The sequence below is a fragment of the Lotus japonicus genome, chromosome 1 (assembly GCF_012489685.1).
Source record: "Lotus japonicus ecotype B-129 chromosome 1, LjGifu_v1.2".
In the NCBI taxonomy this organism is placed as follows: domain Eukaryota; kingdom Viridiplantae; phylum Streptophyta; class Magnoliopsida; order Fabales; family Fabaceae; genus Lotus; species Lotus japonicus.
Window position 1 is genome coordinate 90,299,311 of NC_080041.1, and position 27,235 is coordinate 90,326,545.

The window sequence follows — 27,235 nt, forward strand, 5'->3', positions numbered from 1 at the left end:
AAGAAGGATAGATGAGCTCTCCTAGGTCTCCGGGGAGGTTCAGACCATCTTTTCAGTGGTCGAGGCGTTATGGCGGAGGAGGGTGGGACGATTTCAAATCCTCAAGGTTCTCAAGAGGGCCTTTTTTTGTTTTTGTGGATTGGTTGAGTGATGGGGTGTCAAGGTCAATGGTAGGCAGGATATTCATTTGTGTATGATGGTCTCATTCATCTTACCTCGTAGTAGATTTGAGGTAATGATCTCTCTATCATTTTCTTGTCTATATAGGAATATCAAAGGGAGAGGAAACCTTGTGGGAATGAAATTATATCTTCTGTCCCACTGTGTTTAGCATTAGTAAGGTCCCATGGGTCATACTCATACCAAATGGGCAAGACATTTCAATTGCCGATATAATTTTTATACACCACATTTTCCCAACCATATACACATGTGTGCATTGATAAAGACAACAAATCAACCATAAAGGAAGCCTAGGACATTTAGAATATGAATTACTTCATTTATCAATTAATTGTCATTTGTCATATTGATGGACATAAAAGGTTAAGATGTTGGATCTTGTTCAAGGCTTATGTTTCCATACTAACGAGGTTTAGTAAGTTTCTAGTTATATTTTCTGGGAGTTTGGACTTGTAGTAGTAGTATTACTACTGCATTAGTGTGCGGCTTGATTATGAGTGTAATAATAGCACTAAATTACTATATTGTAAAACCTTAAATCTAGAATTCCATTTTTAGTATAAATAAGTGCAACTTTTTCTTTTCTCATTATTCCCTAATGCTAAACTGATAATTTTTAAGTTTTGGTTACTTGTCGGAGATATTTTCTCCCATTATTTTTCTTGTTGGAAGAAGGGGGGGGGGGGGGAACTATTAAGGTGAATATTGCAAAACGATTTTTTTCTCTTTAAGAAATTTGATTTCCTCCCACTCTATTTGAATTGTATGATTTGTATTGCTTGAGATCGTTTAGTCACTGAGCTATTCAGTCATTGAGGATGAGACAATTTATTTGCAATCCATATACAACAAAATCAACAGTTACAGGTTATATTAAAGATTAATGAACCTTTTATGAGAAACTAAGTAGCATGGCACATATATTAGTCATAGCTCCTTGTCCTCTAGTTTGATATCCTAATCATATTGGACTATTTTATTTGACTTTTATGTACAGGATTTAACCACAACTGCTGTTATTTTAAAGTTTGAGCTTCTTTATGCTCCTACACTTGAGAATGGGTGAGTCAATTAGCCCATTATATGATCATCACACATGTTTGTTTCCTTTTGGTTTATATTTACTTGGAGAAAATGGATGCTGACTAGCGTATACCATCTACAGAGCCGACGTGCAAGCTTCTTTAGATGATTCCCCTGCTGCTATCCATGAATTCCGAATTCCTCTTAAAGCTCTTTTAGGATTGCATTCGTATTGTCCCGTCTATTTTGATGCTTTACATGCAGTGCTTGTTGATGTGAGTGTACATGTTAGTCTACTAAAAGCTGCCTTTTTCTCATCTGCATCGAAGGTACCCAGGTTTGTCTGATTTTCTAGTTTTCAGTATGAATCTACCAGACTTTTATTTAAGCATTATTCGTTCCACTCGGAAATTTATTTCAGAGCAGTTTAGATTGCATTTTTTTCCATGTTTGATCACAGAGAGAAGCTTATTCATTTGATTCGTTTTAGACTTTTACTGCATCTAACAAGGCATAGTAAAAAAGGGGGATATTTTTTATGCCCATGTCTTACATACATTCAAACATTCCTTTTTCTTTTTTGTAGAAGCGTATTATCTGATGTCTGAACATGTTAAAGACAATATCTACCCAATAATTTTCTTTTCAACATAATCTGTTGTACATGCTAAGTTTAAAGCAAACATAAATGTCATAGAAGCTAATTGTTATGCCTAAAATTGGATTGGAGAAATGAAGACCAACTCTTCACATCCAAAGGGATTTAAGGACTTTATGAAAAATTAACAAGAGCAAAAAAAATGAAAATTACATGATAAAGACTCTCAAATAGAGTCCAAGCCTCAGTGAAAACCCACCCAATACTATTATTATTCATTACCACATTCCCTCTCTTTCTCTACTTTTAAATATTTTTTCTGCTCCACTCTCCCCGGTTGCCACATGTCTACGAAATGACCAAAGACTAGAGTATCTCCCCTGCAAAACTTCATTCTACGTAATACTTGATATCATGGTATGCTTCTGCATCATAGCAGCATAGATGGACAAACAAGACTAATTTTGAGGTTTATGCCTTCAGACACTAGTATAATTCTATGCACCAGTTTTGAAAATTGGGTGAAAATTATTTGGAAAATGTTATGGAGGAAGTGTGGTAATGTCAATGTTCGTATTTGTACATTAGCAATAAGAGATCATGAAAATTCTTGTTGTTTTTTAAAACTATATTTCATTGTGCTTTAATTTTTAGACATCACTCTTCAAGCAGTGCTGAATATATGGTGTGATTGAGCAGGGATTTGATGGAGCTGCTTCCCAAGATGTGAAAGATATTTTGCTTGTTAAAGCATTATTGGCTTCTCGTAGTATATTGGTTGAAGAACTACAAAAAATTAGCAAAGGAGTTGGTGAGACAGTGGATATTTCGGAGTTTATGTCAAAAATGAACAATAAGAACATACAAAAGTTTATGGTGCATGCGAATCAATATGCAATAATTGAGGAAGTTTTAGGACAAGGCAAGCCACAAAATGGTTTTGATCGTCCTTTCTTTTTTTTCATGCTTCAAAGTATTGCTTTATATTTTTTTTTAACGTTTATGTCGTTTTTACTTTTCTATTGATTCTTTGTTCTCTTTATGTACAGGGAGGAAATGGTTCTCTGAATGTTCTCCATGTTTCAAAGTTCCATTCCCTGTCTCAGAGTGAACTTTCAGACTGCTTTCATTCAGTCGGAGATCAATTGTTCTATTTATGGAACATATTTTTGAAGTTCCATAGGTTTGCTTCCTATCCTTGGTCATGAGATTTGTACAATTACACATATATGTCTGGTTGGCTGGTTCTCTAAAATTTGAATTTCATATTTTTTATATGAGGGTAATAGGTGTCTTTTTTGTTTTATATTTTTTCTTGACGCCTTTCAACTATAAGGATCATATAACTTGGTTTGAAAAGTCCATTTAGTAGATGGCTGATGTAACAATTTGAGGGGTTGCTAACTGATATCTTCAACCTTCATTTCCCTAAATCAAGCAACTCTTTGAGTATAGAAGATATTTCCACATGGATGCTTGGAACAATTAATCTATATTCAGGACTGCACTTGCTGATGTGCAAATTACATGAGATCAATCCAATTTACTGCCTGAGAATTGTTATAAGTTGTTGTCTCTACATGGAAAATTCAAACATATTTCAAACTTCAAAGAAATTTATCTTACCCTTTTTAATTAGTGATACTTATTTGTTCATAGGGATAACACGGCAAAGGTTATTGAATTTTTACGTGATGTATGGGCTAAAGATCGAAAAGTTGAGTGGTCAATATGGATGGTGTATTCTAAGGTAGAGATGCCTCATCATTATATAAATAGTGGGAATGATGAGTCCTCCCGTCGAAGTGGTAGTATGCACAAAAGAGTTTCCAGTTTGTGGAAGTTACCAGGTGAGGTAAGTTCTTATATGTTCCTTCATGCTCTTATTATCATGGAAGTTTCTTTGACAAAAAGAAACATGGCAGTTTTTTGCAATAGATTTAAATTCATGTGTGAAATAATTTGTCTGTTCATATCATTCAGCCTCTTGAGACCGCGGCTACATGTGCCGAACATCGTCGAAGAAGCATTGCACAAATGCGGGTAAGTGATCAAGTGATTAACTCTAATATGTTGACTAGTAACTCCTATTTTACATTGACATATAGCTTATTAATGAAATATTGTTTTTACTTTTGCAGATAAACAGCAGTTCAATACAAGACATGCAGATATATGGAGATCCTTTGCGTATACCAGTGGTGATTGTTGAAAGAGTGATGAATGTACCACGTCGTTGTACCAGTGAAATGTCATTCCTAGGACATTTTGACTTGTTAGATTCACATTACTTGCCAACTGGCTCCATCCCTGATGCTAGAGGCAAGAAATCTGCACCTCGAAGTAATACTCGAGTATTGAAGATTGTCGTCTTTGTGCATGGGTTTCAGGCATGTCTTATGGATTTTATTGCCATGTCTTGATTTTTATGTAGGACTTTATCTTATTAGATTTATTCTCGCAGAATTAGTTACTTGTCATTTCATGTTGACGGATTATTAATTCTAGTACTGTCGAAATGGATGTCTAGTAATGTTGACTTGGCTTTTAAACAAGCTGGAAAATCTAAGACCCTAACTTGGTGGATTAAGCCAGTTGATGATATAAAATTCAGCAGAGACGTGGTTCAGTTTTGACCTTAGGTAATGGAAGAGCCTTGATGAACATGAGATATATAATGAATCGTAGGCTTCTTCTAGTAATTGAATTGAAGTAAGCTTTTTATTTAAAAAAAGGGATAAAACAAAACTCTTGTCCTGTCATCCTTATTCCTTAATTTATCTCAACTTTTTTTTTTAAAGAAAAAAAAGATTGAAAATTAACTGCTAATCTGCTACTATTATTTACAGTTATAGTTGGATGCACAGAAAAATGTAGAATATATAATTTATAAACATGAAGTCTTTGAGTTTATACCAAAGTATACTAAAGTTGGTGACAACTATCCTGTTTTTGTGGTATAGTTGATTTGACTTAATCTCAGTTTAGATGGAACAACGTTATGCTGTTTGTAAATGCTTGATTTGTTTACTCTCTTGTGTTGGCTATTCAATATACTTCTTCAAAAATGGTAAAAAAAAAAGATGCAAACTTAGACATCAGATGTATCATTTTCATTTCAGGGCATCTAGATTACATAGCAATATTGATTGACTAAATCATTTTTGTCAAGTATTTGGTTTAAAACTTGATTATACGCTTATTATTCATTATTAAAAATGTTTAGGGGCATCATCTGGATCTAAGACTAGTGAGGAATCAGTGGCTTTTGATAGATCCCAAAGTAGAAGTTCTTATGTCTGATGCTAATGAAGATAAAACCTCTGGAGACTTCAGAGAAATGGGAAACAGGCTAGCTCAAGAAGTTGTTTGCTTTATCAAAAGCAAGATGGACAAAGCATCAAGATATGGGGAATTGGGAGATATTAAGCTAAGTTTTGTTGGACATTCTATTGGTAACCTCATTTTGAGAACAGCCATAGCAGGTAGGTCATAATTGTGAGAAGTTGTGTTGTTTATCAGTTTGACATTTGGTGCTGAAGTTTGTCCTGTGTTTGCAGATAGCATGATGGAGCCATATCTAAGATTCCTACATACATATATTTCAGGATCTGGCCCACACTTGGGATATCTGTATAGTTCAAACTCATTGTTTAATTCTGGATTGTGGTTTTTGAAGAAGCTAAAAGGCACACAATGCATTCATCAGCTCATCTTCACAGATGATCCAGATTTCCAAAATACTTTCATTTATAAACTGTGTAAGGTAGGGAATTTAAATTCGAGGCGTTGCTTTCACAAAACCCCCAAGTTGAACAGTGACTACAAATTTTCCTAAGGCATGAATAAATATATTTATTATATGGAATTATTTACCTTGATGAGTTTCTAATAGAGTTCTTTCCTTTCCTTCCTTTCTTTTTTCAGCAGAAGACCTTGGAACATTTTAGGAATATTATTTTGATATCTTCCCCTCAGGTATTGCCTTCTCTTGTGATCCATAAAATCATTTCTAGGAATGCCATTCACTCCTACTCTTTCTAGTAATTTTATTTTTATACATCAGCATCATCACTAGGTGAAATGAGTCTTTGTAAAATTGGAACTTATGGATCTTAGAAGACATTGCATGTGAAGAATGCTCTTCAACTATAACAATGTAAATTTTAAAGTCATGTTCTTTGTTTACTTGAATCTAAACAGCACAAAAACCAAAGCTTCTAAATCCAATGAAAGTTTATTGTCATGTTCTTTGTTTACTTTGGCCTCAACATTATTTTATCAGCCTGAAGTGCTTCCAAAGATTTCACCCAAACATTCTGATGATGAAAAACGTTAGAGAAGATTAGAAGTGCTTCCTGTAACATGTTCGCTTTTACTAAATTTCTCTGGTTTGCTGTTAACTGATAATAATGCATTTTTTTCAGGATGGTTATGTGCCTTACCATTCTGCCAGAATTGAATCATGTCAAGCTGCTTCCCGTGACACTTCAAAGAAGGGTAAATTGTTTCTAGAGATGCTGAATGATTGTTTGGACCAAATCCGAGCCAACCCCTCTGAACATCGAGTTTTCATGCGCTGTGATGTCAACTTTGATGCCTCAGCTTATGGAAAGAATCTGAACTCTTACATTGGTCGAGTTGCGCATGTTGAATTTCTGGACACAGACATTTTTGCAAAGTTCATAATGTGGTCTTTTCCGGAACTATTTCAATAGCTGTTGCTCATATTTGTCTTCAATTGTCCTAACTTTTTCTAAGGCATAACTATCTCAGCCATGTATGAGCCTTTTAGAGACCAGAAAAAGTGCTCAGATTCAGTCACTGGGCATTCAGGTGCATATAGATAAGATGTCTGAGTTGTACATTCATTTGCCTTAGCTTTAGAAAAAAGGCCATGGACATATAGTGCAGTGCTGTAATTATTTTAGGTTAGGTATATCATTTCATACTCAATGTTAAGCTTTTATGCAATTCATATCAAAAGGAGTTAAAGCTAACTTAGGTTGGGTCACTGGTCAGAATACATGATTTAGTTAAATCCATGAATCTTCATTTGCAATTTTTTTTTGGTAACTTTCAGACTGCTTTCATTCAGTCGGAGATCAATTGTTCTATTTATGGAACATATTTTTGAAGTTCCATAGGTTTGCTTCCTATCCTTGGTCATGAGATTTGTACAATTACACATATGTCTGGTTGGCTGGTTCTTTAAAATTTGGATTTCATATTTTTTATATGAGGGCAATAGGTGTCTGATGAGTACTTGGAGTCAGTTAGATAGTTAAGGGTTAGCCCATAGAGTTAGTTAGTTAGTTAAGGCTTAGCCTATAAATAAGGGAGTGTGAAGAGGGTTTAGTATCTTTGGGATCATTTGGGAATTGGGAATTAGGAGAGTGATGAGTCTCTCAAATACTCATCTGTTTCTTGTACATTTTTCTGATGAATAATATCAGGGTTTCATCAATTGGTATCAGAGCACCGATCTAGGTGCTGTGATTGCCATCAATTCGTGAAGATGTTTCCAGAATTTGAGGGAAGAGAGGCCTACGGATGGCTCATTATGGTGGAGCAACACTGTGAGGCCAAGGGAGTATCCGAAGAGGAGAAATTCTTAGAGGCAGAGAAGGCTTTGACTGGTGAAGCTTTCATGTGGTGGTTTTGCTGGAGAAGACGCAATCAGAAGGCAACATGGTGGGAATTTGTGGAGGCTCTGTTGAGGAGATTCGAACCAGAATTGGAACCGTACATGCCAGAACCAGTCCAAGATTCAGAGGAGGAAGAAATCCCTAGGAAGCAAGAAGTCTTGGAGACAGAACGAAGAACTGTTGTGGTGGAAGCCAAACCCGAGGCCAATTCAGTGCTGTTGGCGAAATCAGAGATCAAGCCATATTCGCCGGAGAATTCTGAGACGGAGCAAACAGCGGAGGAGTCACGGTGTCAACCGGTCACTGTGGTTGATTTCATCGATTGCACGTTGACGGCGAAAGGGGAGAAGATCGACGCCGAGGGGGAAATCTTCATCAAGAGGTTGAAGGAAGGTGCGCTAAGGGAGAAATCGCAGACTCGCAACCTTCAAGGGAGGAAGGGGGTTCAATCAACCGTTTTTCCCCAAATTACTGAACTAGGGTTCGATTGGAAGAGAAGGCAGCCGCGGAAACCACCTGATTCACGGCGTCGCAAGGCGGTAACCGTCAATCGACCGCGGAACCTCAATTCTTTGCTCATCGGAGGTCGCCAATCGAACGGTGGCAGAATCGCCAAACCACCGTGGCGGTGGTTCACACATCATCTTCGGCAAGGCCTTGTGATTCGCGAGGAGGAGAGACGTTGTACGCCGGTAACCTCCAATCAGACCTCAGCTCTGTGCTCGTCAATGGTTGCCAACCGACTGGAGACTGAGTCGCCAAACCGCAGTGGTGGTGGTTCACGCTTCATCCTTGCCGATTCTTGCAAATCGGAGCCACCAGATTTGGTTGAGATGGCGGGGTGGAGAGGCTGTAGCTTCGAGTTCGGAGTTCGCGTGAAAAGGAAGGGAAGCTCGCTCATGTGCACGCCGGAACCCGCCTTACGACCGCCGGCGAAGCCACCGGACCTTGCAGTTACGGCGGTGGAAGAAAGAAAATTGAAGTGGGGAAGATACGGGTTTGGGTATCTGCCGCTGGCTCCTGGCGAGGTTCAAGTTTGGCACGTGAGGGAAGTGGGCCCGAGTGAGAAGGCTCTAGTTGAACCCCTCTCCAATCCGAATGGGCCAAGCCCAATCCATTCATGGAAAGAGTTTGAGCCTGGCAGGAGGTGACACAAAAAAAAAATAACAACCTGGCCAAGGAATGCGAGTGGGCCTAAGAATGCAGCCTTGGCCCAATTTTGCATGTTTTTTTGCTCTGTTTACTTTTCTATGTTTTTGTTTCAAGGAGCTTGTTTTTTTTTTTACCCCACCTTGAGGACAAGGTGGATGTTTAGGGGGGGAGTATTGATGAGTACTTGGAGTCAGTTAGATAGTTAAGGGTTAGCCCATAGAGTTAGTTAGTTAGTTAAGGCTTAGCCTATAAATAAGGGAGTGTGAAAAGGGTTTAGTATCTTTGGGATCATTTGGGAATTGAGAATTAGGAGAGTGATGAGTCTCTCGAATACTCATCTGTTTCTTGTACATTTTTCTGTTGAATAATATCAGGGTTTCATCAATTGGTATGAGTCTCTCGAATACTCATCTGTTTCTTGTACATTTTTCTGTTGAATAATATCAGGGTTTCATCAGTGTCTTTTATGTTTTATATTTTTTCTGGACGCCTTTCAACTATAAGGATCATATAACTTGGTTTGAAAAGTCCATTTAGTAGATGGCTGATGTAACAATTTGAGGGGTTGCTAACTGATATCTTCAACCTTCATTTCCCTAAATCAAGCAACTCTTTGAGTATAGAAGATATATTTCCACATGGATGCTTGGAACAATTAATCTATATTCAGGACTGCACTTGCTGATGTGCAAATTACATTAGATCAATCCAATTTACTGCCTGAGAATTGTTATAAGTTGTTGTCTCTACATGGAAAATTCAAACATATTTCAAACTTCAAAGAAATTTATCTTACCCTTTTTAATTAGTGATACTTATTTGTTCATAGGGATAACACAGCAAAGGTTATTGAATTTTTACGTGATGTAAGGGCTAAAGATCGAAAAGTTGACTGGTCAATATGGATGGTGTATTCTAAGGTAGAGATGCCTCATCATTATATAAATAGTGGGAATGATGAGTCCTCCCGTCGAAGTGGTAGTATGCACAAAAGAGTTTCCAGTTTGTGGAAGTTACCAGATGAGGTAAGTTCTTATATGTTCCTTCATGCTCTTATTATCATGGAAGTTTCTTTGAAAAAAAGAAACATGGCAGTTTTTTGCAACAGATGATGCTATAAAAAAGGTGAAAAAGCGCCGGCCAAAAACCGACGCTAAACGACCTAATGTTGAGCAAAAGCCGATTTAGAGTTGGAGTCGGAAAGGACATTAAAAGGCTCGAAGAGAACTCTCCGCCGAAAGGTTGACTCAAAATATTAGCATCGGCTTGACCGATTCAAAGTCAACGCAACTCATAATGATCAATTGTAGAAGGATAACCATTGACAAAGTTAAGTTGGTCGTGCGAATAATATTAATTTTAAGCAAGTTTGTTGTCAGGGCAAAACTTTATGCCTTGAAATTGCATATTATATTGATTAATACTAACATGATTATTATGAATTATGAAATAACCAATTATTGAAATCACTGTTCCCATGTTACTAATTATATGATTAAAAAAATCTGGGATTCATGCTGAATATTCATTGGCATCCTATGGCATCCGAACAGAAATAGATGGAGTCCCTGAAATCTTGGATCCTATAAACAGCACCTCAAGTACAACATTTGTCTGCAATCTCCACAGCCTACTATCCTACCTACAAGCCCCCAAAGTCTAGAACTTAAAAGGTTTGATCGTGTTCCAGAAAGTATCAAACTTCCAAAGTCTCTACTTCTCTAAAGCACTATTTTAAGTATGGGTTTGTTGAAATTCAAGCACTCCCTTCATTCACGAACAATTCCACACACATAGGGTTCAAAGTTCAAACTAGCTAACAAACTGCAAGGTACATAAAGCAGCCAATAAACACACTAAAAGTTCTCCCAGGTCAGACACAATACATGTAAAATAACATTATTAAAACTGAAAATAAGATTAAGGACTACAGTACTAACTAACAAACTCCCATGATTGTGGCTTATACAGGTAACAGCTTCAATAATGCTCCAAAGGCTTCCACGGACCAGCCCCAAAGACTTCCATCTTTTCGTCCATGGTTAGATCACCATAACCATTAAAAAACGGGACACAAATATCAGAAGTTCAGAACCTCATATGCGCTTGATGGTTTATGTTTTCAAATCATTTGAAAATGAAGAATTAAAACAATGGCTTATGCTTTCAAATCATTCAAAAAAAGTGAGTTTATGTTGCAAGTTTCATTCAAGGTCTTCACTGTGTTTAGCAAGTTTAAAAACACTTAAGCATATACAAATCTGAACAAATTTAAAAATAAACTCAACAAAAGCTAAGTTCTCTCAAACATTTATATGAACACCTATGCTATAAAATAAACTCAAATAAATTCTAGCTAATTCAACCTCAACTTATGGGCAGCAAGGGAAGCCAGCATAAACAAACTTATGACTGCGACACGACTCATCTAACACACCCTAACTACTTCCTGGTAAAATCCAGTGGTAGAGTTGGTTAAAAATGCAAAAGAATCATTAAGAATAATTTGCCAAGGGGGAGGAGAAAACAAAGATCCTGTGGATGTTCTCACTTCTCAATGCACATGTTTCATCAAAACAATGTGAAGCCTACCAAAGTACCAATAATACTATGCAGTTCTTACTTCTTAGGGTACCTTTCTACAATTTCATTGCCAAAATAAAATTTGGTTCAGTAAACCAGTAAATACAAAGTAGTAAAGAAAAGATTTTGCCCAATGATACTATGCCAAATTTTAATCATATTGAAAATGTAGTGCTTGGCAAGGAATACAACCATAAAACTTATCCAAGAAAAACAGGTGCAAGAGGAGCTTTCCAAGAGAGCAAAAGAAGATAGGAAGTAAAATATCAGCCATAAAAGTGAGAGTGGAACTTGGAACCTAATTGACTCAAGCTAATGAAATCCAAATAGGTGACAATTAATTGGCAAGTTATTATTAAGACTAAAAGGCAGACACATACATATCTTTCGTGTCCGAAACAAAACTAAAACTGTCACTAACATTTATGTACACATTTCCATTAACTAAAACACTTCCTGTTTCTTTTTTTGGGTTTAATATACATGTGAATTGTGATATGATTCTTAATTTGATTCTTTCCAAATCCTCATTCACTGTTTTGAGAGATTACCTCTGCAACCCTAAAGATAGAAAGGGCATGCAGTTCTCTCAACAGCTTTCTGATCTGCTATTTTTAATTTCATTTCAGCATTTTGTATCCTTTAAAAGACTGACTAGCATGCATCTACCCAGTAAACCCCACCTGAACCTCAACCACAACCTTTCCTGCAATCTCCACAGACTATCTATCCTACCTTAAAAGGTTTGATCATGTTCCAGAAAGTATCAAACTTCCAAAGTCTCTACTTCTCTAAAGCACTACTTTAAGTATGGGTTTGTTGAAATTCAAGCACTCCCTTCATTCACGAACAATTCCACACACATAGGGTTCAAACTAACAAACTGAAAGGTGCATAAAGCAGCCAATAAACACACTAAAGTTCTCCCAGGTCAGACACAATACATGTAAAATAACATTAAAACTGAAAATAAGATTAAGGACTACAGTACTAACTAACAAACTCCCATGATTGTGGCTTATACAGGTAACAGCTTCAATAATGCTCCAAAGGCTTCCACGGACCAGCCCCAAAGACTTCCATCTTTTCGTCCATGGTTAGATCACCAAAACCATTGGTGCCTAAGCTTCGATATAGTGGGTCAGCATGCTTCTGGTTTTCGCGGACGCACAATTCATGAGTTTTCTTGAAGACACCGAACCTGTAGAGTTTCTCTTCTTCTGAATTGTATGTTTTGTGATATTGCTTGCACCAGATTTCAAACAATTCTCTGGCTTCAGTTTCAGAATGGAAATAGCTGCCATCGGGATTGGGATTGCGGTTTTCAACTTCGGAAGAACGGAGACGATCCGAATCGGGACTGTATGAAGGGCTTAGAAGGTTCATTTCCTCCCATTCCTCTGAGGTTATATCAGCATAAATGGTCAGCTGGTTTTCGTAGGTGGCGCCTTCAAGAGTTTTCTTGAAGGCATTGAACCTGAAGAGTTTCTGTTCTTCCGAAGAGTATGTTTTGTGATATTTCCTGCACCAGCTTTCGAACAGATCTCTGACTTTCGTTTCAGAATTGCGATAGCGATCGAGATTGAGCCTTTCGTCTACAGAGGAAAGAATAATAACACAGACAACATAACAAAACGTGAAATTATGTATGAATTTTAACGTAAACAACACACTCTATTCATTCATTATTATTTAGACCAAACTGGAAGAATTTGAAATAACACTGAATTGATAGATTGAAACTTTTGTCTACAGAGGAAACAAAAATAACACAGTCAACCTAACAAAACATAACATGAAATTATGTAACGAAAACACACACTAGAAGAATTTGAAATAACAGTGAATTCATTTTTTTAGGTTTCAAGATCAAGAGGAAAGCATGAATTGATGATTGAATTGAAAAGTGAAAGCATATATATATGACATGTTGGGATCTGGTTTACAGTTTTACCTTGAGGTTGAGGTTCATGGTTAGGGGGAGGAGCGAAATCGAAGGAATTGAAATAGATGGCGCCAGTGGAGGAAGGAAATAATCGCCCCCGAGTGAAGCAGAAAGAGGAAGCATGAGTGGGGTTTGCGCCTACGGAGGAATAGACACGGACGCCGCGAAGCGAAGGCATCGGAAGGCGGCGGTTGACATGGCGGAGTGCGAGGGTTAAAGCGGTGGCTGTCGGCATCTTTTGTGCGGAAACGAACGAGTGAATGGGATCTGATTTGTTTTCTTTTGTGCTGAGCAAATCCTATTCCTTCTCATTTTAGGCCCAAAATTAATAAGCCCAACTCACCCAATACTATGGCTGCATGCAAATTTACCATGCTATTGTTTATCTTTTCAAAACTAAATTAAACATGTTTATTTATATATATATATATTTTTTTTTTTGATAAGCACATGTTTATTTATATACTGAAGCAATGTTATATTTCATTTGATTCTCTCCTAATTAATTGTATCCCCCATATAAAGAGTTTCACATCATGATTGATTGCATCATAAGATTTCAATTTTATTATTCAGTTTATATTTCAAATTTATATGTCACACGAGTCTTATAATTTGCAGACTTATATTGAGCATCAATACCCTACCGTTAAAGTGGTTCAGATATTACATTATGCAGTTACAAGCCTGCGCCCATGCTATCCTTAAAAATTTCCAATTTACAGATAAATTCAATACCTACTTGACTTTTCTCTATGGAGTAGTTGTGTAATTGATATTGTAGTACTATTAGAGTTTCATATTGTATCGGAGTTCCTCACCCCCACCATCCGGTGTATTTTATCCGTTTAAATTATCAAGTATTTTGTTATTGTGTAAAAATATAAGAATATTTTTGTGATTTTAAGATCACAAAGGTTATGATTTTTTCTTCTTTGATGAATTTGGATGAAAAGAGATTAACTCCGTTTTTAGGGCTATTTTGTGAGATTGGAAGTAGGAAGAATGGATAATAAGTGGGGGAAAAAATCTTGAGTTGTCTGGCAAAGACATGAAAATGGAAGGGGAGAAAATGTGAGGGTGAATAGTTGAGTGTCAGTTTTCCTTGCAAGAATGGGGAGAAAATGTCTAGGGAAAAGCAATTTATGGGACGAAACCCTACTTCCCTCTATTTTATATCTACTTATCTATACTTTGTCTCTCATGTGTGGAAAGAAAGACCAAGAGAGAGTTATTATTTATCCCACTTTTATCCCTTTGTATCTTCAATAATTAATTTACAATAAATTTATAAATTTTATATGAAGGTAAATGTAACACCCCATTTTACGTTATAATGTTATTTATTACTCCTTCCGTTCCTATATAACTGTCCAGGAAGAGAAGAAACACACATATTAAGGAGTGCAATTAATTTTGTTACTTTTCATAAAAGTATTATTTGATTTTCTATTACATCATTTAAAATGTATATTATCTTTCCTCATTTATTGTTCCTGCAATGGCATTTCTTGGAAAAACATCATTTAATGCTCTCTTAAAACTCTAAGTGGACAGATATATAGGAACAAATTTTTTTTCTTCAAAGTGGACAGTTAATAAGGAACGGAGGGAGTATTATATTTTAATTATTATTGTGATATATCGTAATTAAGTGATTTTATTAGATAATTATGTGATATAAAATGTTGTAAGGTTTTAGTGTGAGTAGTTGGGAAAGGAGCCCACTGGTACTACTAGTTTAGGGTTAGGAGTGAAATAAATAGAAAGAAAGAAAGAAAATAAGGATTAGCATAGGAGCACTAGAAAAAAGCGCGAAAACAAAGAAGGAGAGAAGAAAAGAGGAGAAAACCTTGAGTTGATCTACAAGAGGTAAGGGTTTGAATTCATATTTTCTGGATTGGTATAGTAGTGGGTAGTGATAGAAAGCATGATTTAGGAACCCTAGGATGCAGATTTTTCTAAACTGAAAGTGGATAGTTTGAATTTAGGGTTTTGAAAAGGAAAACTCAGAAGAAATTTACGAGCTCTTGAACCTTTTTTCGATCTACGTTAATGACTGAATTTGAAGACGTAGTATTCATAAAAGTTGTAGCTCTTTCTGTTATAAAACTTTTGACGCTGGTTTCACGTCTTTCCGACGTCTGTAGCTCAAGTTATATCCATTTTAGTGAGGATGTGTTAAGCTGTCCCGTTTCTCACAAACTATTGTTAGTGTTAGATTTTTCCTAAATTTTATACTTTGAATTTCGACTTGAAAATTTACAGGGATTTAGAAAACTTGTAAAAGAACCTATGGGGTAAAAATATTAGAATTTTTGCAGGGTGTCACTTGAGCATGGTGGTCTTGGCATTCGTAGTACTCGTACCAATAATATTGCCTTATGCTCTCTTTATCTTCCCCTAAATTGGTATCAAATCATACGAATATAAAGAGCATATATAAACATTGTTGCTAGATATTGCTTGGATCAGTAGTAATCCAGACATGTAAAGATATCAAACCTATTATGTTTTTCCATGCGATTGATATGAGTTAAAGGAAATTATGAATTGTAATACTCATCTTGTGACACAACTGTCATATTCCTTATTAATTTGAAAGTCTTGAAGGACTTTATTTACATCTAATTAATGTAACGATAAACTACGGGTTGAAAATATCAAAATCCTTGAAGGATTTAAAATGCTAGAAAATTTTACTTCAAACATTGAAGTACTATTTTGAATGAGAAAGTTCTATATATGGAACAAATTGAATGTGATTGGCAGGACCGGTTAGACCATCCCGAGTCTTATGATGCGAAAGTATATGAATTCATATCAACACTCATCGAATAACCTGAAGATTCTTCAATATAATGAATTCTTATATCTTGTTCTCATGACCAATTAATAATTGGTAAAATATATGAGTTTGAATCTCACATACTCTTGAGTATATTAGATGCGATACATGTGCACGTATTCACTCTTTTATGGGTCATTTAGGTATTTCTTAAATTTATCGATGCATCGACTAAATGACCAAATATATGTCATCAACTCTCAATATTGATAGAGTGAAAATTCCAACCTTGATCAAGTTGGTAAACGACATGATTTTGAATATCTAGTTGCACATGTTCGAATTCAAATGATCTAGCTGATTTGTTTAATTAAATGCATCATATTATAGCTAGACAATTACATATGAGAACAAGTATCCTTATTTATGGACATGTGATTTTGCAATTAGCAGCATTGATACGCATCAAGCCAACAATTCATTAGAATTCTCCACATTGCAGTCGGTTCATGCTCAGGAACCTAATATCTCTCATCTAAGAATTTTCAATGTGCGTTATAAATTTTGAATTGCTCCACCACAACGCACTAAGGTGAGACCGCAAGGAAAGCTGAGATTTTGTAATCAATTTGAGCCATTACCGATAGATATTTCATATCTTACTTGTTGTTTCTCAGCATTAAAGGGAGAGGAAATTAAGCAGCTCTGAAAATTTGTAAAGAATGCATATGTATACTCGCACTATGAACCAGAAGTTCAAAAGATGCATTCTCTTACCTAAGGAATTATTAAATTCCTTATATGCTGCAAATACCTTTCTCTAACTTAATATCCCAGTTCGAAAATTTGTCATTATTAAACTAAGGCATGCCTAAAACTTGGTTCAAAAGAGTATATCCTAGAGAAGGAAGGTGGTCTTGTTGAGGGGGCAAACTATCTTGAAAAGTGTAGAGACTACAAAAATGTTTATTCCTCCTGAAGAGGTTCAGGTACCTGTAATTATTTATTTAAGAGATCTCATATGATTATGTCTCTACAAGTTAAACCAAGGAACCAAGAATATGAAGAATTGTCGACATGATGAAGTAGCGCTCAATATTAGAAATATGTGCGAGAATCTTGAACCCAAAAAGTGAATGGGTATGATTGGCCATAAATAGAAAGAAGCAATTCATTTGCTGAATTTAAGGGTCTTTGGACCTCATGTCTATACCCTAAAGGTATAAAGACGATAAGGCTTAAAGAGTCTTTGTAGTAAAATGAAATAATGTTGTCATATTTAAGACACATGTGACAATCGTGGTGGATACTTGGAGTTACAACTTATTTGTATGGCTCACTTGAGATTGATATCTCTATAAAACTCCTTGATGATTGTAAGATACCTAAAGCACACAATTCATGTTCTCAACAATGAACAAATTACTAGATTGAAGCAATCTAGATGATTATTTGCTTAAGGACGGTCACAAAATGACCCAACCAACTCATGCATATTTATGATGAGATGTGAGATTTCTTATGTCATAATTAATGTTAATGACAATGATTTATTGAGACTCTAGAAGAGCTACCAAAGCTGTAGATTTGTTAAAGAAATAATCTGAGATAAAATGGTTGAGAATGAAAATTTTGTCTAGCCTTATCAATTGAGTATCTAAAGGCTGAGGTATTTATGTACCAAGGGACTTATATTGCAAAGGTATTAAAAGGAATCTATATGGACAAATCATGTCCATTGTGTACTCTATTGATTGTAAGGTCATTAAAAGTAAATAAAGATCCTTTTAGACCTTGAGAAAAGAATGTAGAATTACTTGGTCCTGAAGTATCATATCTTAGTGCTATCAAATCATTAATGTATCTTGCTAGTCATACTCGACTTGATATATCATTTGCTATTAACTTATTAGCAAGATATAGTTCTTCACATACACGAAGACATTGGAATGGAATAAAACAAGTCTTTCGTTATCTTAAAGACACATTGGATATGAGTTTATCTTTTCCCTCTATGTCCAAGCTTGATCTAATTGGCTATGCAGATGCTGGATATTTGTCTAAATATCTCAAACAGGTCACTTGTTTACATGTGGAGGAACAATCATTTCTTGGAGATATGTGAAACAAACTATGATAGCCACCTCGACTAACCATGCAGGAATATTAGCATTACATGAGGCAAGACGAGAATACGTTTGGCTGAGATTCGTGATTCAATGCGTACTTGATATTGGTGATTTGTCCTCTGGAAAGATGCCGCCAACAACTATATATGAAGATAATACTACATGCACTGCTCAATCAAAAGAATGATACATCAAGGGAGATTGGACAAAGCAAATATCACTGAAACAAAAGAACGGTGACATAGACATCCAACAAATTCGTTCAAGTGATAATTTGACAGGCTTATTTACGAAGACTCTTCCAACTACAACATTTGGAAAGCTTGTCCGGAATATGAGAGTTCGTCGGCTCAAAGATCTCTATTAAAATGCATTGCACTCTTTTTTCCTTAACCGTGTTTTTTCCCATTGGGTTTTTCATGGTAGGGTTTTTAATGAGGCAATGTACAAAGACAGACTATAAAATGATGTACTCTTTTTCCTTCACTAGGTTTTTATCCCACTGGGTTTTCCTAGTAAGGTTTTAATGAGGCAGATTCTTAAGGGATGGTCATCCAAGGGGGAGTGTTATGAAATATATGGATGTCCATCAGAGTTAAGAGTCCATGGGCCAGACCCACATGTATACTTGTTCAACACTCCAAACCTAATAATATAAATACAAGGGAGTCTGCACCTAGGATAGCATCTCATCACACTATTTCTCTATCTCTCTTGTTCCTCTATTCTCCTCTCTTATTGACTTACTTACTCTTTATTCATAACATATTTCATATTCTTACTTTTTTTATGTTTTTGTTTTTGTGATTATATATTAATGGAGTAACAATTATCGGTTGAAATTAAATTAAAATAATTAAGAGTTAATTTTTTTTCTATCTTGTTTAATAATTAAGATGTTTAGAGTTACAAACAAGAGTTTATTGAAGCTAAATAGAAAAACTAGAGGGAAAAAAAGTCATTTTTTTCTGTGTCCAAATCAAATGAACCAAGTCTCTATTTACAGAAAAAAAAATGATGAATTTTGGTGAAAACAAAATAAAAAATAATAATTTACTACGAAATAATTGACCCCAAATAATTAGGATGAAATAAAAATCTGAAAATCACAACAACCAATGAGATTTTGCCAAGTGTATTAAGTGGTCCACACTTACTATTCATTCAACCAGCTGAATGTTCAACGGGTCATTCAACTCTCCATTGCATGAGTCCAACTGTTGAAAACGAAATTCAACAGCCCCATTGTAAAGAGCCTAAGTTTGCTTGTTTGGACGAAGTCTTGATCGTTGGATGAGACTTAATCAACGACGGAAAGCATGTAGAAAATATCATCTTCTCCTCTATAAATACCACACACCTCATAACATGAAGAAAATATCATCTTCCTTCAACACTTGTTTGATTTTTTCCCCTTCACATACAAAAACAGATCCATTACTTTATTCATGCGACTTATATGGTGCTGTTTCTAAATTGAGGTTATGTGTTGAGTTGCTAAGTTACTATGATTGTTACTTGTGTAATTGATAACATGAAAGCTATGTTTTGTGAAATTGGAGATGATTTCGTATTGTTAAATTGGTGATTAATATGCTAAAATAATTAAGACTTGGAGATGGTCTGAATATGCATATGTTAGTTGAGTTTTGCACAATACACTGCATAGTTGTCAAGAGGCAATGTTTGCTAGTTCTCGTGGAGGCTAGTGACTTGTCCCAAACCTGGAGTGGTTTTGAAATCCTAGAGCGAGGGCTTTATTGGTGGTTATCTGCCTGGAATAGAGGTTATCAAAAGGTTTGGTGTGAAGTTGATTGCTCCAACCTAGTTGCGTTACTCAAGAGTGCTGGGAATTGGTGTTTTCATGAGCAGACTTTGCTCCTCCAGGGAATTAGCGACCTCATGGATAGACGATGGTTAGCCAGGCTGGCTTGGGCTCGTCGTAATTGCAATGGTTCTGCAGATTGGATGGCAAAGTGTTGAAAGATTATTTTACCACTCTACTTTTGAATCTTTCAAGACTCAATTGTAGTATAGTAAAGGGTTTTGTCGTATCCACAGGGAGGTGTAATACTTATGCCGTTCAATGGCTAACAAACTCAAATGATGGTTAACAAAGATTGATTGTTTCGGCAACCAAAAAAACATGTAAGCTAACAAAACGATATAAAAGAGGTTTGAAATCAAGAGGAGACAATTGTTGGAATTGGACTTCACCGATTGACTTTACGCACTCTAAGACTTCATACATAAATCTTGTCCTATGATTGGTTCCGTCACACCATATCTTATCTTACTACACGGTCTCCCTATGCGAAGATTATCGTCTTACTAAATTAACCATCAATCTCTTGATTGATTAACAAAGCAAGAAGCATTAAGCATAGATGTTAGTTTGACTAATGATCCAATTCTATCTCTAGGTCTTAGATTCATTAGATGATATTTACCTAGATCAGATTCATTTAGCTAGTTCTCACTAAACTTATCAAATCCATTTTCATGTCTTAGGTGATCAAGCTAAAATAAGCATTAAGAACAAAGTAAAATCATTGAAACCATCCATAGAAACATAGGTTCATATATATAAGTTCAAAGTGAGTGCATAAAGGCCAAAAGGCTACAACCAATCCCAACAAAGAGAGATTAGCTATCCATTTTCATGGATAGCTTTAAAATCATGAAGAAGAAGAAAGAAGAACCGAAGACTCCGCGATGTCTCGCTGTCGAATCCGGAACCCAAGCTTCATCTCCAGCCTCCTAACCTTTCTCCCTTGTTTTTCTCTATTTGGGTGTGTCTAGAAATGAAGCAAAATGGCCAATTCCCTTGATAAATTTCGAGCTCCCCTATTTATAGTGTTCATGGCTGTTTCGGGTTTCTTCAAGATTGCTCCAAGCAGCTTCAAGCAAGCTTTCCTTCGTTGTGAAGAATTCTCCACCGTCTTAACATTGCTTCAAGCATGCTTCAAGCAATCTTCACTGGAAAAGAATATCTTTGCCGTAAAATGATTGCTCCAAGCAATCCTTGAGCAAGGAAGTCATCTTCACTTCTGTATTTTCCCTGCTTCAAGCATCAAGGAACCAATACTTTCCTACACAAAATATGGGGATTAAACTAGTATTTGACATAAAATCTAACCTAAAACTAGATTTTTTTAATAAACAACTAAAATGAGGGTTAAATGATATATAAATGAAGCACACATGTCAGATAAGTGTCCAAAATAAGAGTGAAAAGTACGTAAAATTGGCACTTATCACAAAGACTGCTTCTTCTTGGGACTCAGTTGGTGGAGAATCCAGATTCATCTCTAGAAGTGTTGTTGCTGCAAGACTCGCTTGCTGTTCGCTAGTTTCTGCTTTTCTTGTTTTGTTAATTTTCTGAAGCACCAAAAAAAAAAGAGCTTCACATCATGATTGATTGCATCATTCGATCTTTCACTCAAGCTGTCATACCATAACAGGTTCATGTGGTAGTTGAGAGTCCATCATTCACATTGGGCATAGAGCATAAGTGATTTGAACATCTACTACATACATTCGCAACAAAACTCTTTTGTTTAGGTTATTCTTTGACGAAATGAGCAACCGTCAATAAAAGAAAAAGTGAGACTTTCCACTCAATTAAATCCTTTGTTTCATTCTATTTTGTTAATGAAAAAACCAAACAAGGTATTTACATTTCAAATTGCAGAATTTCTTATTCTCTCACAATCTTCCCTTTCTCCCTCGTGCATTATATTTCAAAACTTAAGGTGCGTTCGCTACATTGCTTAATCTGTGAGCCTCACTTGATTCACGACTTAGAAAAATTATGTTAAAATTTTAGTGGCTAGTTACCCCCTCCTTTAATTTTTCATTTATAACGTTTGGTTGTTGTTTCTATTAAGTGTGTAATTGGATAAATGGGTAATGCAATTATAGGCTTTGTTCTGAAACTTTCTTATGTTTTATCCAATTTCTTTTTTTACAACTATTAACTGCATCTATCCATTTGGAACCGCTTTCAGTTGGAGAGAAAAGAACCTTGCAATTTCCTCAACAAAAAAAAAAGAAGCTTGCAAAAAAAATGTTTTTTAGGAAACAAGTTAAGGCCATAGAAAATCAAATGTTTGGTATCATATTTACGATAATTTTTTTTTAACAATGTGGGGCAATTCCCGAAACTAAACTAAGACCGTCCTAGAAAAGAAACTCTCAATCAATCTCCAAAAAGAATGAGGTAAGCGAGAAAGTCTCCCAAAGTGTTGCCCTCCCTTCTAATCTACTACATCTTATTTGTGAGTTACTATTCCTAAGAAACCTCCAATCAGCTTTCGCCATCTGTCTTTCATTCCTTTTTTATTTTTATTTTTTCGTTTGTAATGGACTTTTGGATACGATGTCGTTTACTACCTAACCAGTCATGGATTTTCTCATACGACATCGTTTTCCACCAAAGAACTCATCATCCCTATCTCAAAATCAACCCTAGCTGGCAAAGGCATGTTGCTTCTCACCGTGTATCTACTCCATCGTACCTTTCCTAATCATCCTTTCATGGGTTTATCTTCGACGGTTTCCTTTTGGCCACATTCATTGGATCCGTACATTAGGTTATCGTGTGTGAGTTGGTTTTTCCACCCACTTTTGAGCAATCTATCAACATGGTCTTTTCCGATTGATCTGGTGATGTGGTTCTCTTTGCCGCCGGTTGCTGTTCATTTCTTACCTTCAGTAGCTTGCATTCGTGGGTTGAATTCATCTTCAAAGGTTCATTCTGTGAACTAATGGTCAGTATCAATCGAAATCTAAATTCATTCTCCTACTACTTTTAACCTTTTCTAGGGTACTTACCTACATCTTCTAGAGGTGTGGTTCTGTCAGTGTAGTTTCCAAATTTTGCTATAAATACCCCTTGCAGTGAATACCATTCAACACATTTCCCCCTCTCATTTTCACTGATTGTTTTCTCTGTTTTCTATTTCTATTTCTATCTGCAATTTGAATTCCAATTTCAATGTCTGGACACATGACTCCCATTCGGAGCTTATGCCCTGGTAGACAAACATGGAAGATCAGAGCAAGGGTAATTAGAAAGTGGGAGATGGCACCTGCTGCTGAACCTTCCAAGCCATATGCTTTGCAGCTTGTCCTCATTGATTCTGAGGTAGTTTATATCTTTTAATTTCTCTTTGCATTTTGTTTTCCCTTGAACAAATTTATGTGGTATGTTCATCAAATGTAATGTTCTGTCCTAATTGGCAGGGTTCCAAAATTGAGGCTACTATCAAGAAATATATGCTGGCCAAATTTCAAAGGGAGATTGTTGAAGGCAATGTATATAAGATAACCTTCTTCGTTGTTGTGGACAACAATGGATCATATCGTGCTGCTGATCATGAGTACAAGATTCTCTTCAATAGCAAGACAAGGGTTCAAATTGACCAGTGTGATAACATTCCTAGACTTGGTTTAAAGTTCAAAGATACTTCTGAAATTCAGATGACTATGGGAGAATCTGACTTCTTGATAGGTCAGTGTTGTTGTTGTTTGTTTGACTGTCTGTTTGTGTAGTCAAATTAGCATTTACATTTATAGATTTGTTTTTAGGTTATTTAATCATATTTTTGGAAGTGTTGGATAGGAGTGTTTGGTTGATGTTTTCATTTGATATTTCTGTGTAGATATTATTGGATTGGTTACAACAGTTTCTACTGAGCAACAATATACTAAGTCTGGAAATGTGACTAGAAGGATTGAGTTGGAAATAACTGATGACAAGTATGGCATATTTAACATTCTATGTAACTAATAGTCATAATAGTAGTTATTGGGATGATTTATGTTGTTTCTTTTTAAATATTTTGTCAGGGGAAAGATTAAGATGTCTGTGTTTGGAGAGTATGTTGATATTGTTAAAGCTTTTCTTGCTGTTGATGGTGTTGGTCTTGCAGTTATTGTTGTTCAGTTTGCTAAGATCAAGACTTACAAAGGTTTTTTTTACTTATATTTACTGTCCTCACAACTTTGTACTTTTTCTATTCATTACAATTCAAATTCAATTCAAAATTTTGTGTATTTTATACTGATTAAGTTTGTATCAATAATTGTAGGAGAAGTTGTTATCCAGAATGTTATGCAAGCTACAAAGCTATTGTGGAATGCTAAAATTCCAGAGGTTGCTGTATTTCGTGATGGGTAATCTCACTGTCCCCTCATCATAAAATTCAGTTTCAGTATGTTATAGTTGTGTGTATGTAGTTGTGAGCTAATTTAAGTTTTCCATTTATTTACAAGGTTGGCCTTGCATGGTATTGATGCTCAGATTCCTATTGGTCATATTGGTGGTGGATTCCACAATATTCCTCCCCATGAGGAGTTCATTACAATGTATCCTAGGAAGACTATTTTGGAGCTACATGACACAGATGAGGTATTATTTGAAATTTTGAACTGATGAGCCCTTTTTACTTTGATTTTGAGGTTTATTCATTTTGTTTCTTTGTTTATATTCAATGTATTTTCGATGTAGGAGGGTTTGTTTGTAGTCTTAGCAACTTTTAGTCAATTGGTTGATGGGGAGAAGTGGTGGTACTCATCTTGCCGCTGCCGCAGAGCTGTGACTATTGAGGATGGGATGTTTTATTGTTCTGCTTGCTCCACTGCTGTTCTAGATGTTACTCCTAGGTTTTTCTATTTCCATAATGCAGTCCTATATTATTTCCTGGATTTTACTTTCTTATTCTTATTGTTAATTTCAGCCATAGTTCTCATGTCATTTTATTCATCATTGTGCAAATTTCGTCTCAAGGTGGAGGTTTATGATGGAGATGAGGTTGCCACGTTTGTGCTGTTTGACACTGATTGTCAGCATATTTTAAAGAAGAGCTGCAGAGAGATAGTTTTATGCTCAAAGGTTGCTATTCTTTTTTATGCTCCTCTTTCATGTTAAGTCTTCACAACTTCTAATCTTATTAGATGATTATCATCATTACATTATTAGTGAATTAGTAAATTAGTAAATCAGAAGGTTTTATATGTTGTTCTAAATTGCTTGGTTGTATATTCTTACTTATTTTCAATAAATACCATGTAGGGTAAATCTGCTGATGAAGAATACCCTGATGTTATGAAGTCAATCATTGGGAAGGAAGTTCTCTTCAAAGTTGAAAAGTCAAGTGATCATGGGATGAAGTATGATGATTCATACAAGGTTAAAAAGATCTGTGATGACTTGGCAATAATTGAACTTTTCAAGGACAAAACAAAGATTCAAACTCCAACTAAGGTATGTTCTTCACTCAAACCTATTTTCTAACTGCAGTTTTTTATTTGCCCATTTAACTACACTAACTATGTTTTCCTTTTTTTTGTGCTCAGCTTCTTACTGACCCATTTGCTACAATATCTTCATCTGAGGACAAAGAATCTCTTTTCAGTGAGAAATCAGTTGGTTGTTCTAGCGAAACATCTGCGGTTGCTGAAACCAGTGTATCTCTTGATGACCTTTCCCCATTTGAAGGTGCATCAATTTGTTCAGTTGCTGGCAACTCTGAGAATGATGGTTTAAGCAATTTCAACCCTGAAACTGATGGTTTAAGCATTGCCAACTCTGAAAGTGATGGTCGAACCTTGACCAGGCCTGCAAGAAAGAGGAAGTTGGTCAATGTGAAGACTGAAAAGTGATTCCTTTTATCTACCTATTGTTGAAGAAATGTATCAGATATTGTGGTTGTGACTTAATGTCTATCTAAATGTATTTTGTATTTAGTACTATTATGAAGTCCTTAGACTATCTGTTTTTACTAGGATTTTCCACCAGACTGTATCAAACATTGTTTTGTTTGGGTATCTATGTGTCTACTGTTTGGCATTCTGGAGTTTATAATTTGTAATGTTGAAGACATCTCTTTACTAGAACCCGTATGTTTGTTTGAAGTCTCATTTGAATTCTTAATGGCAGTTCAACTTTTATGTGATGCACTTACGTTTTAATTTATTATGTTGGTTATATAGTTTTGTTTTTCCACTATGATGTTTTATGTATGAAATTTTTAAAGATTAAAATTTGAATTTAGATAAGTTTAACTGAAACATCTTTTTTTCATGATTCAAATATTATTTGCAAACGTTAACTTTGGTAAATAGTTGTTTATTTATTACCTAATGATTTTTTGTATTTAGTTGTGTTTTAGTGCATTAATTATCAAGTAAATTTTGTTAATCTCTTATTAGTGTGTTACATGTCTACATTCCAATCTTAAAGGGAAAACCTGCTGGTTTTCAATGCCTCCTCTTCTGCCATGCGGTGATTGTTGTTTCATGGGCTTGAAGACCAAAAAAAAAATATACTTTGTACACTAAAATCCAAATTTTACTTTCCTTCCTCCTTACACATTTATTTTTCTTACTTAAAATCCTGTTTCCACACCATTTGTTGGTTTTCAGTTATTTAGATTTCCAGTTATTTGTTATGTCAACAAAATAATATTTGTTCTAGACTCAAGTCAGAACTCATGCCAAGGAAATTTTTGTTTAAGTGTGGATTTGAATTGATACTTGATACTCATGAATTGAAAGGCATTGAATATATACACTTCACACACACTTTGATAGATTCTCATACAATACTCGCATTTTTCATGATCATGAGTTTCATGATCAGTATGCAAACCTGATGCAATAACTTAAGAATGTTAATTTCCTTAAAATTGATTTATTTTTTTATAGGTAATAAGAATTATATTCAATAGAAGTACAAGGGGTATTTCAACCCAATACAAAGAAAAAGAAAAAGATAAAAGAGACAAATTAATAACTAACATGTACAATGTGAAGGACCCCAAAATGAAAAAATTACCCCACCTAATACCTTCTTCAAAATAGATTTGACGAAACAAACTTCATTAAAACATTATTAGGATAAAACTTCTTAATAAAACCTAGCAAGAAAAAAGACTACCAATTTTGAAAAGTCAAAAGGATATTTTCAACGTAGTTTACAAAGAAATCTAATATTCCTCACCAAAACAGAAATTGATATCATCAGAGTTCAAGGTCACATTGAAGATTTTGTGTTTTCTTTCACTTATGAGGTACAAAATTAAACACCACATTACAAAACTAATTAGTGAAGTAGAAGATATTTAAAATAACATGTCATTATTAGTATAAAGAATGATTAGTTTTAAAAAAAACAATGGT

The 27,235-nt window shown here is 35.4% G+C and overlaps 3 protein-coding genes across 3 annotated transcripts; 2 read left to right on the forward strand and 1 right to left on the reverse strand.

Moving 5' to 3' along the window:
- Positions 1-196: 196 nt before the first annotated feature.
- LOC130711495 (uncharacterized) lies at positions 197-6,901 on the forward strand. The gene is made up of 12 exons (XM_057561153.1): positions 197-232; positions 1,181-1,245; positions 1,328-1,535; positions 2,504-2,741; positions 2,858-2,987; positions 3,464-3,659; positions 3,788-3,847; positions 3,946-4,194; positions 5,031-5,289; positions 5,365-5,570; positions 5,732-5,782; positions 6,232-6,901. The coding sequence occupies exons 1-12, from the start codon at positions 197-199 to the stop codon at positions 6,520-6,522; spliced, it is 1,989 nt and encodes a 662-aa protein (XP_057417136.1). The 3' UTR covers positions 6,523-6,901.
- A 5,101-nt stretch (positions 6,902-12,002) lies between these two features.
- LOC130727664 (uncharacterized) lies at positions 12,003-13,428 on the reverse strand. Its single transcript, XM_057578863.1, has 2 exons — positions 13,142-13,428; positions 12,003-12,782 (listed from the first exon to the last, which is right to left on the reverse strand). Exons 1-2 carry the CDS (start codon positions 13,365-13,367, stop codon positions 12,223-12,225), a joined length of 786 nt encoding a protein of 261 aa, XP_057434846.1. The 5' UTR covers positions 13,368-13,428; the 3' UTR covers positions 12,003-12,222.
- A 10,474-nt stretch (positions 13,429-23,902) lies between these two features.
- On the forward strand, positions 23,903-25,717 carry LOC130711499 (uncharacterized). Its single transcript, XM_057561166.1, has 7 exons — positions 23,903-24,024; positions 24,145-24,229; positions 24,329-24,464; positions 24,564-24,718; positions 24,830-24,947; positions 25,128-25,319; positions 25,412-25,717. Exons 1-7 carry the CDS (start codon positions 23,916-23,918, stop codon positions 25,715-25,717), a joined length of 1,101 nt encoding a protein of 366 aa, XP_057417149.1. The 5' UTR covers positions 23,903-23,915.
- The last annotated feature ends 1,518 nt before the right edge of the window (positions 25,718-27,235 follow it).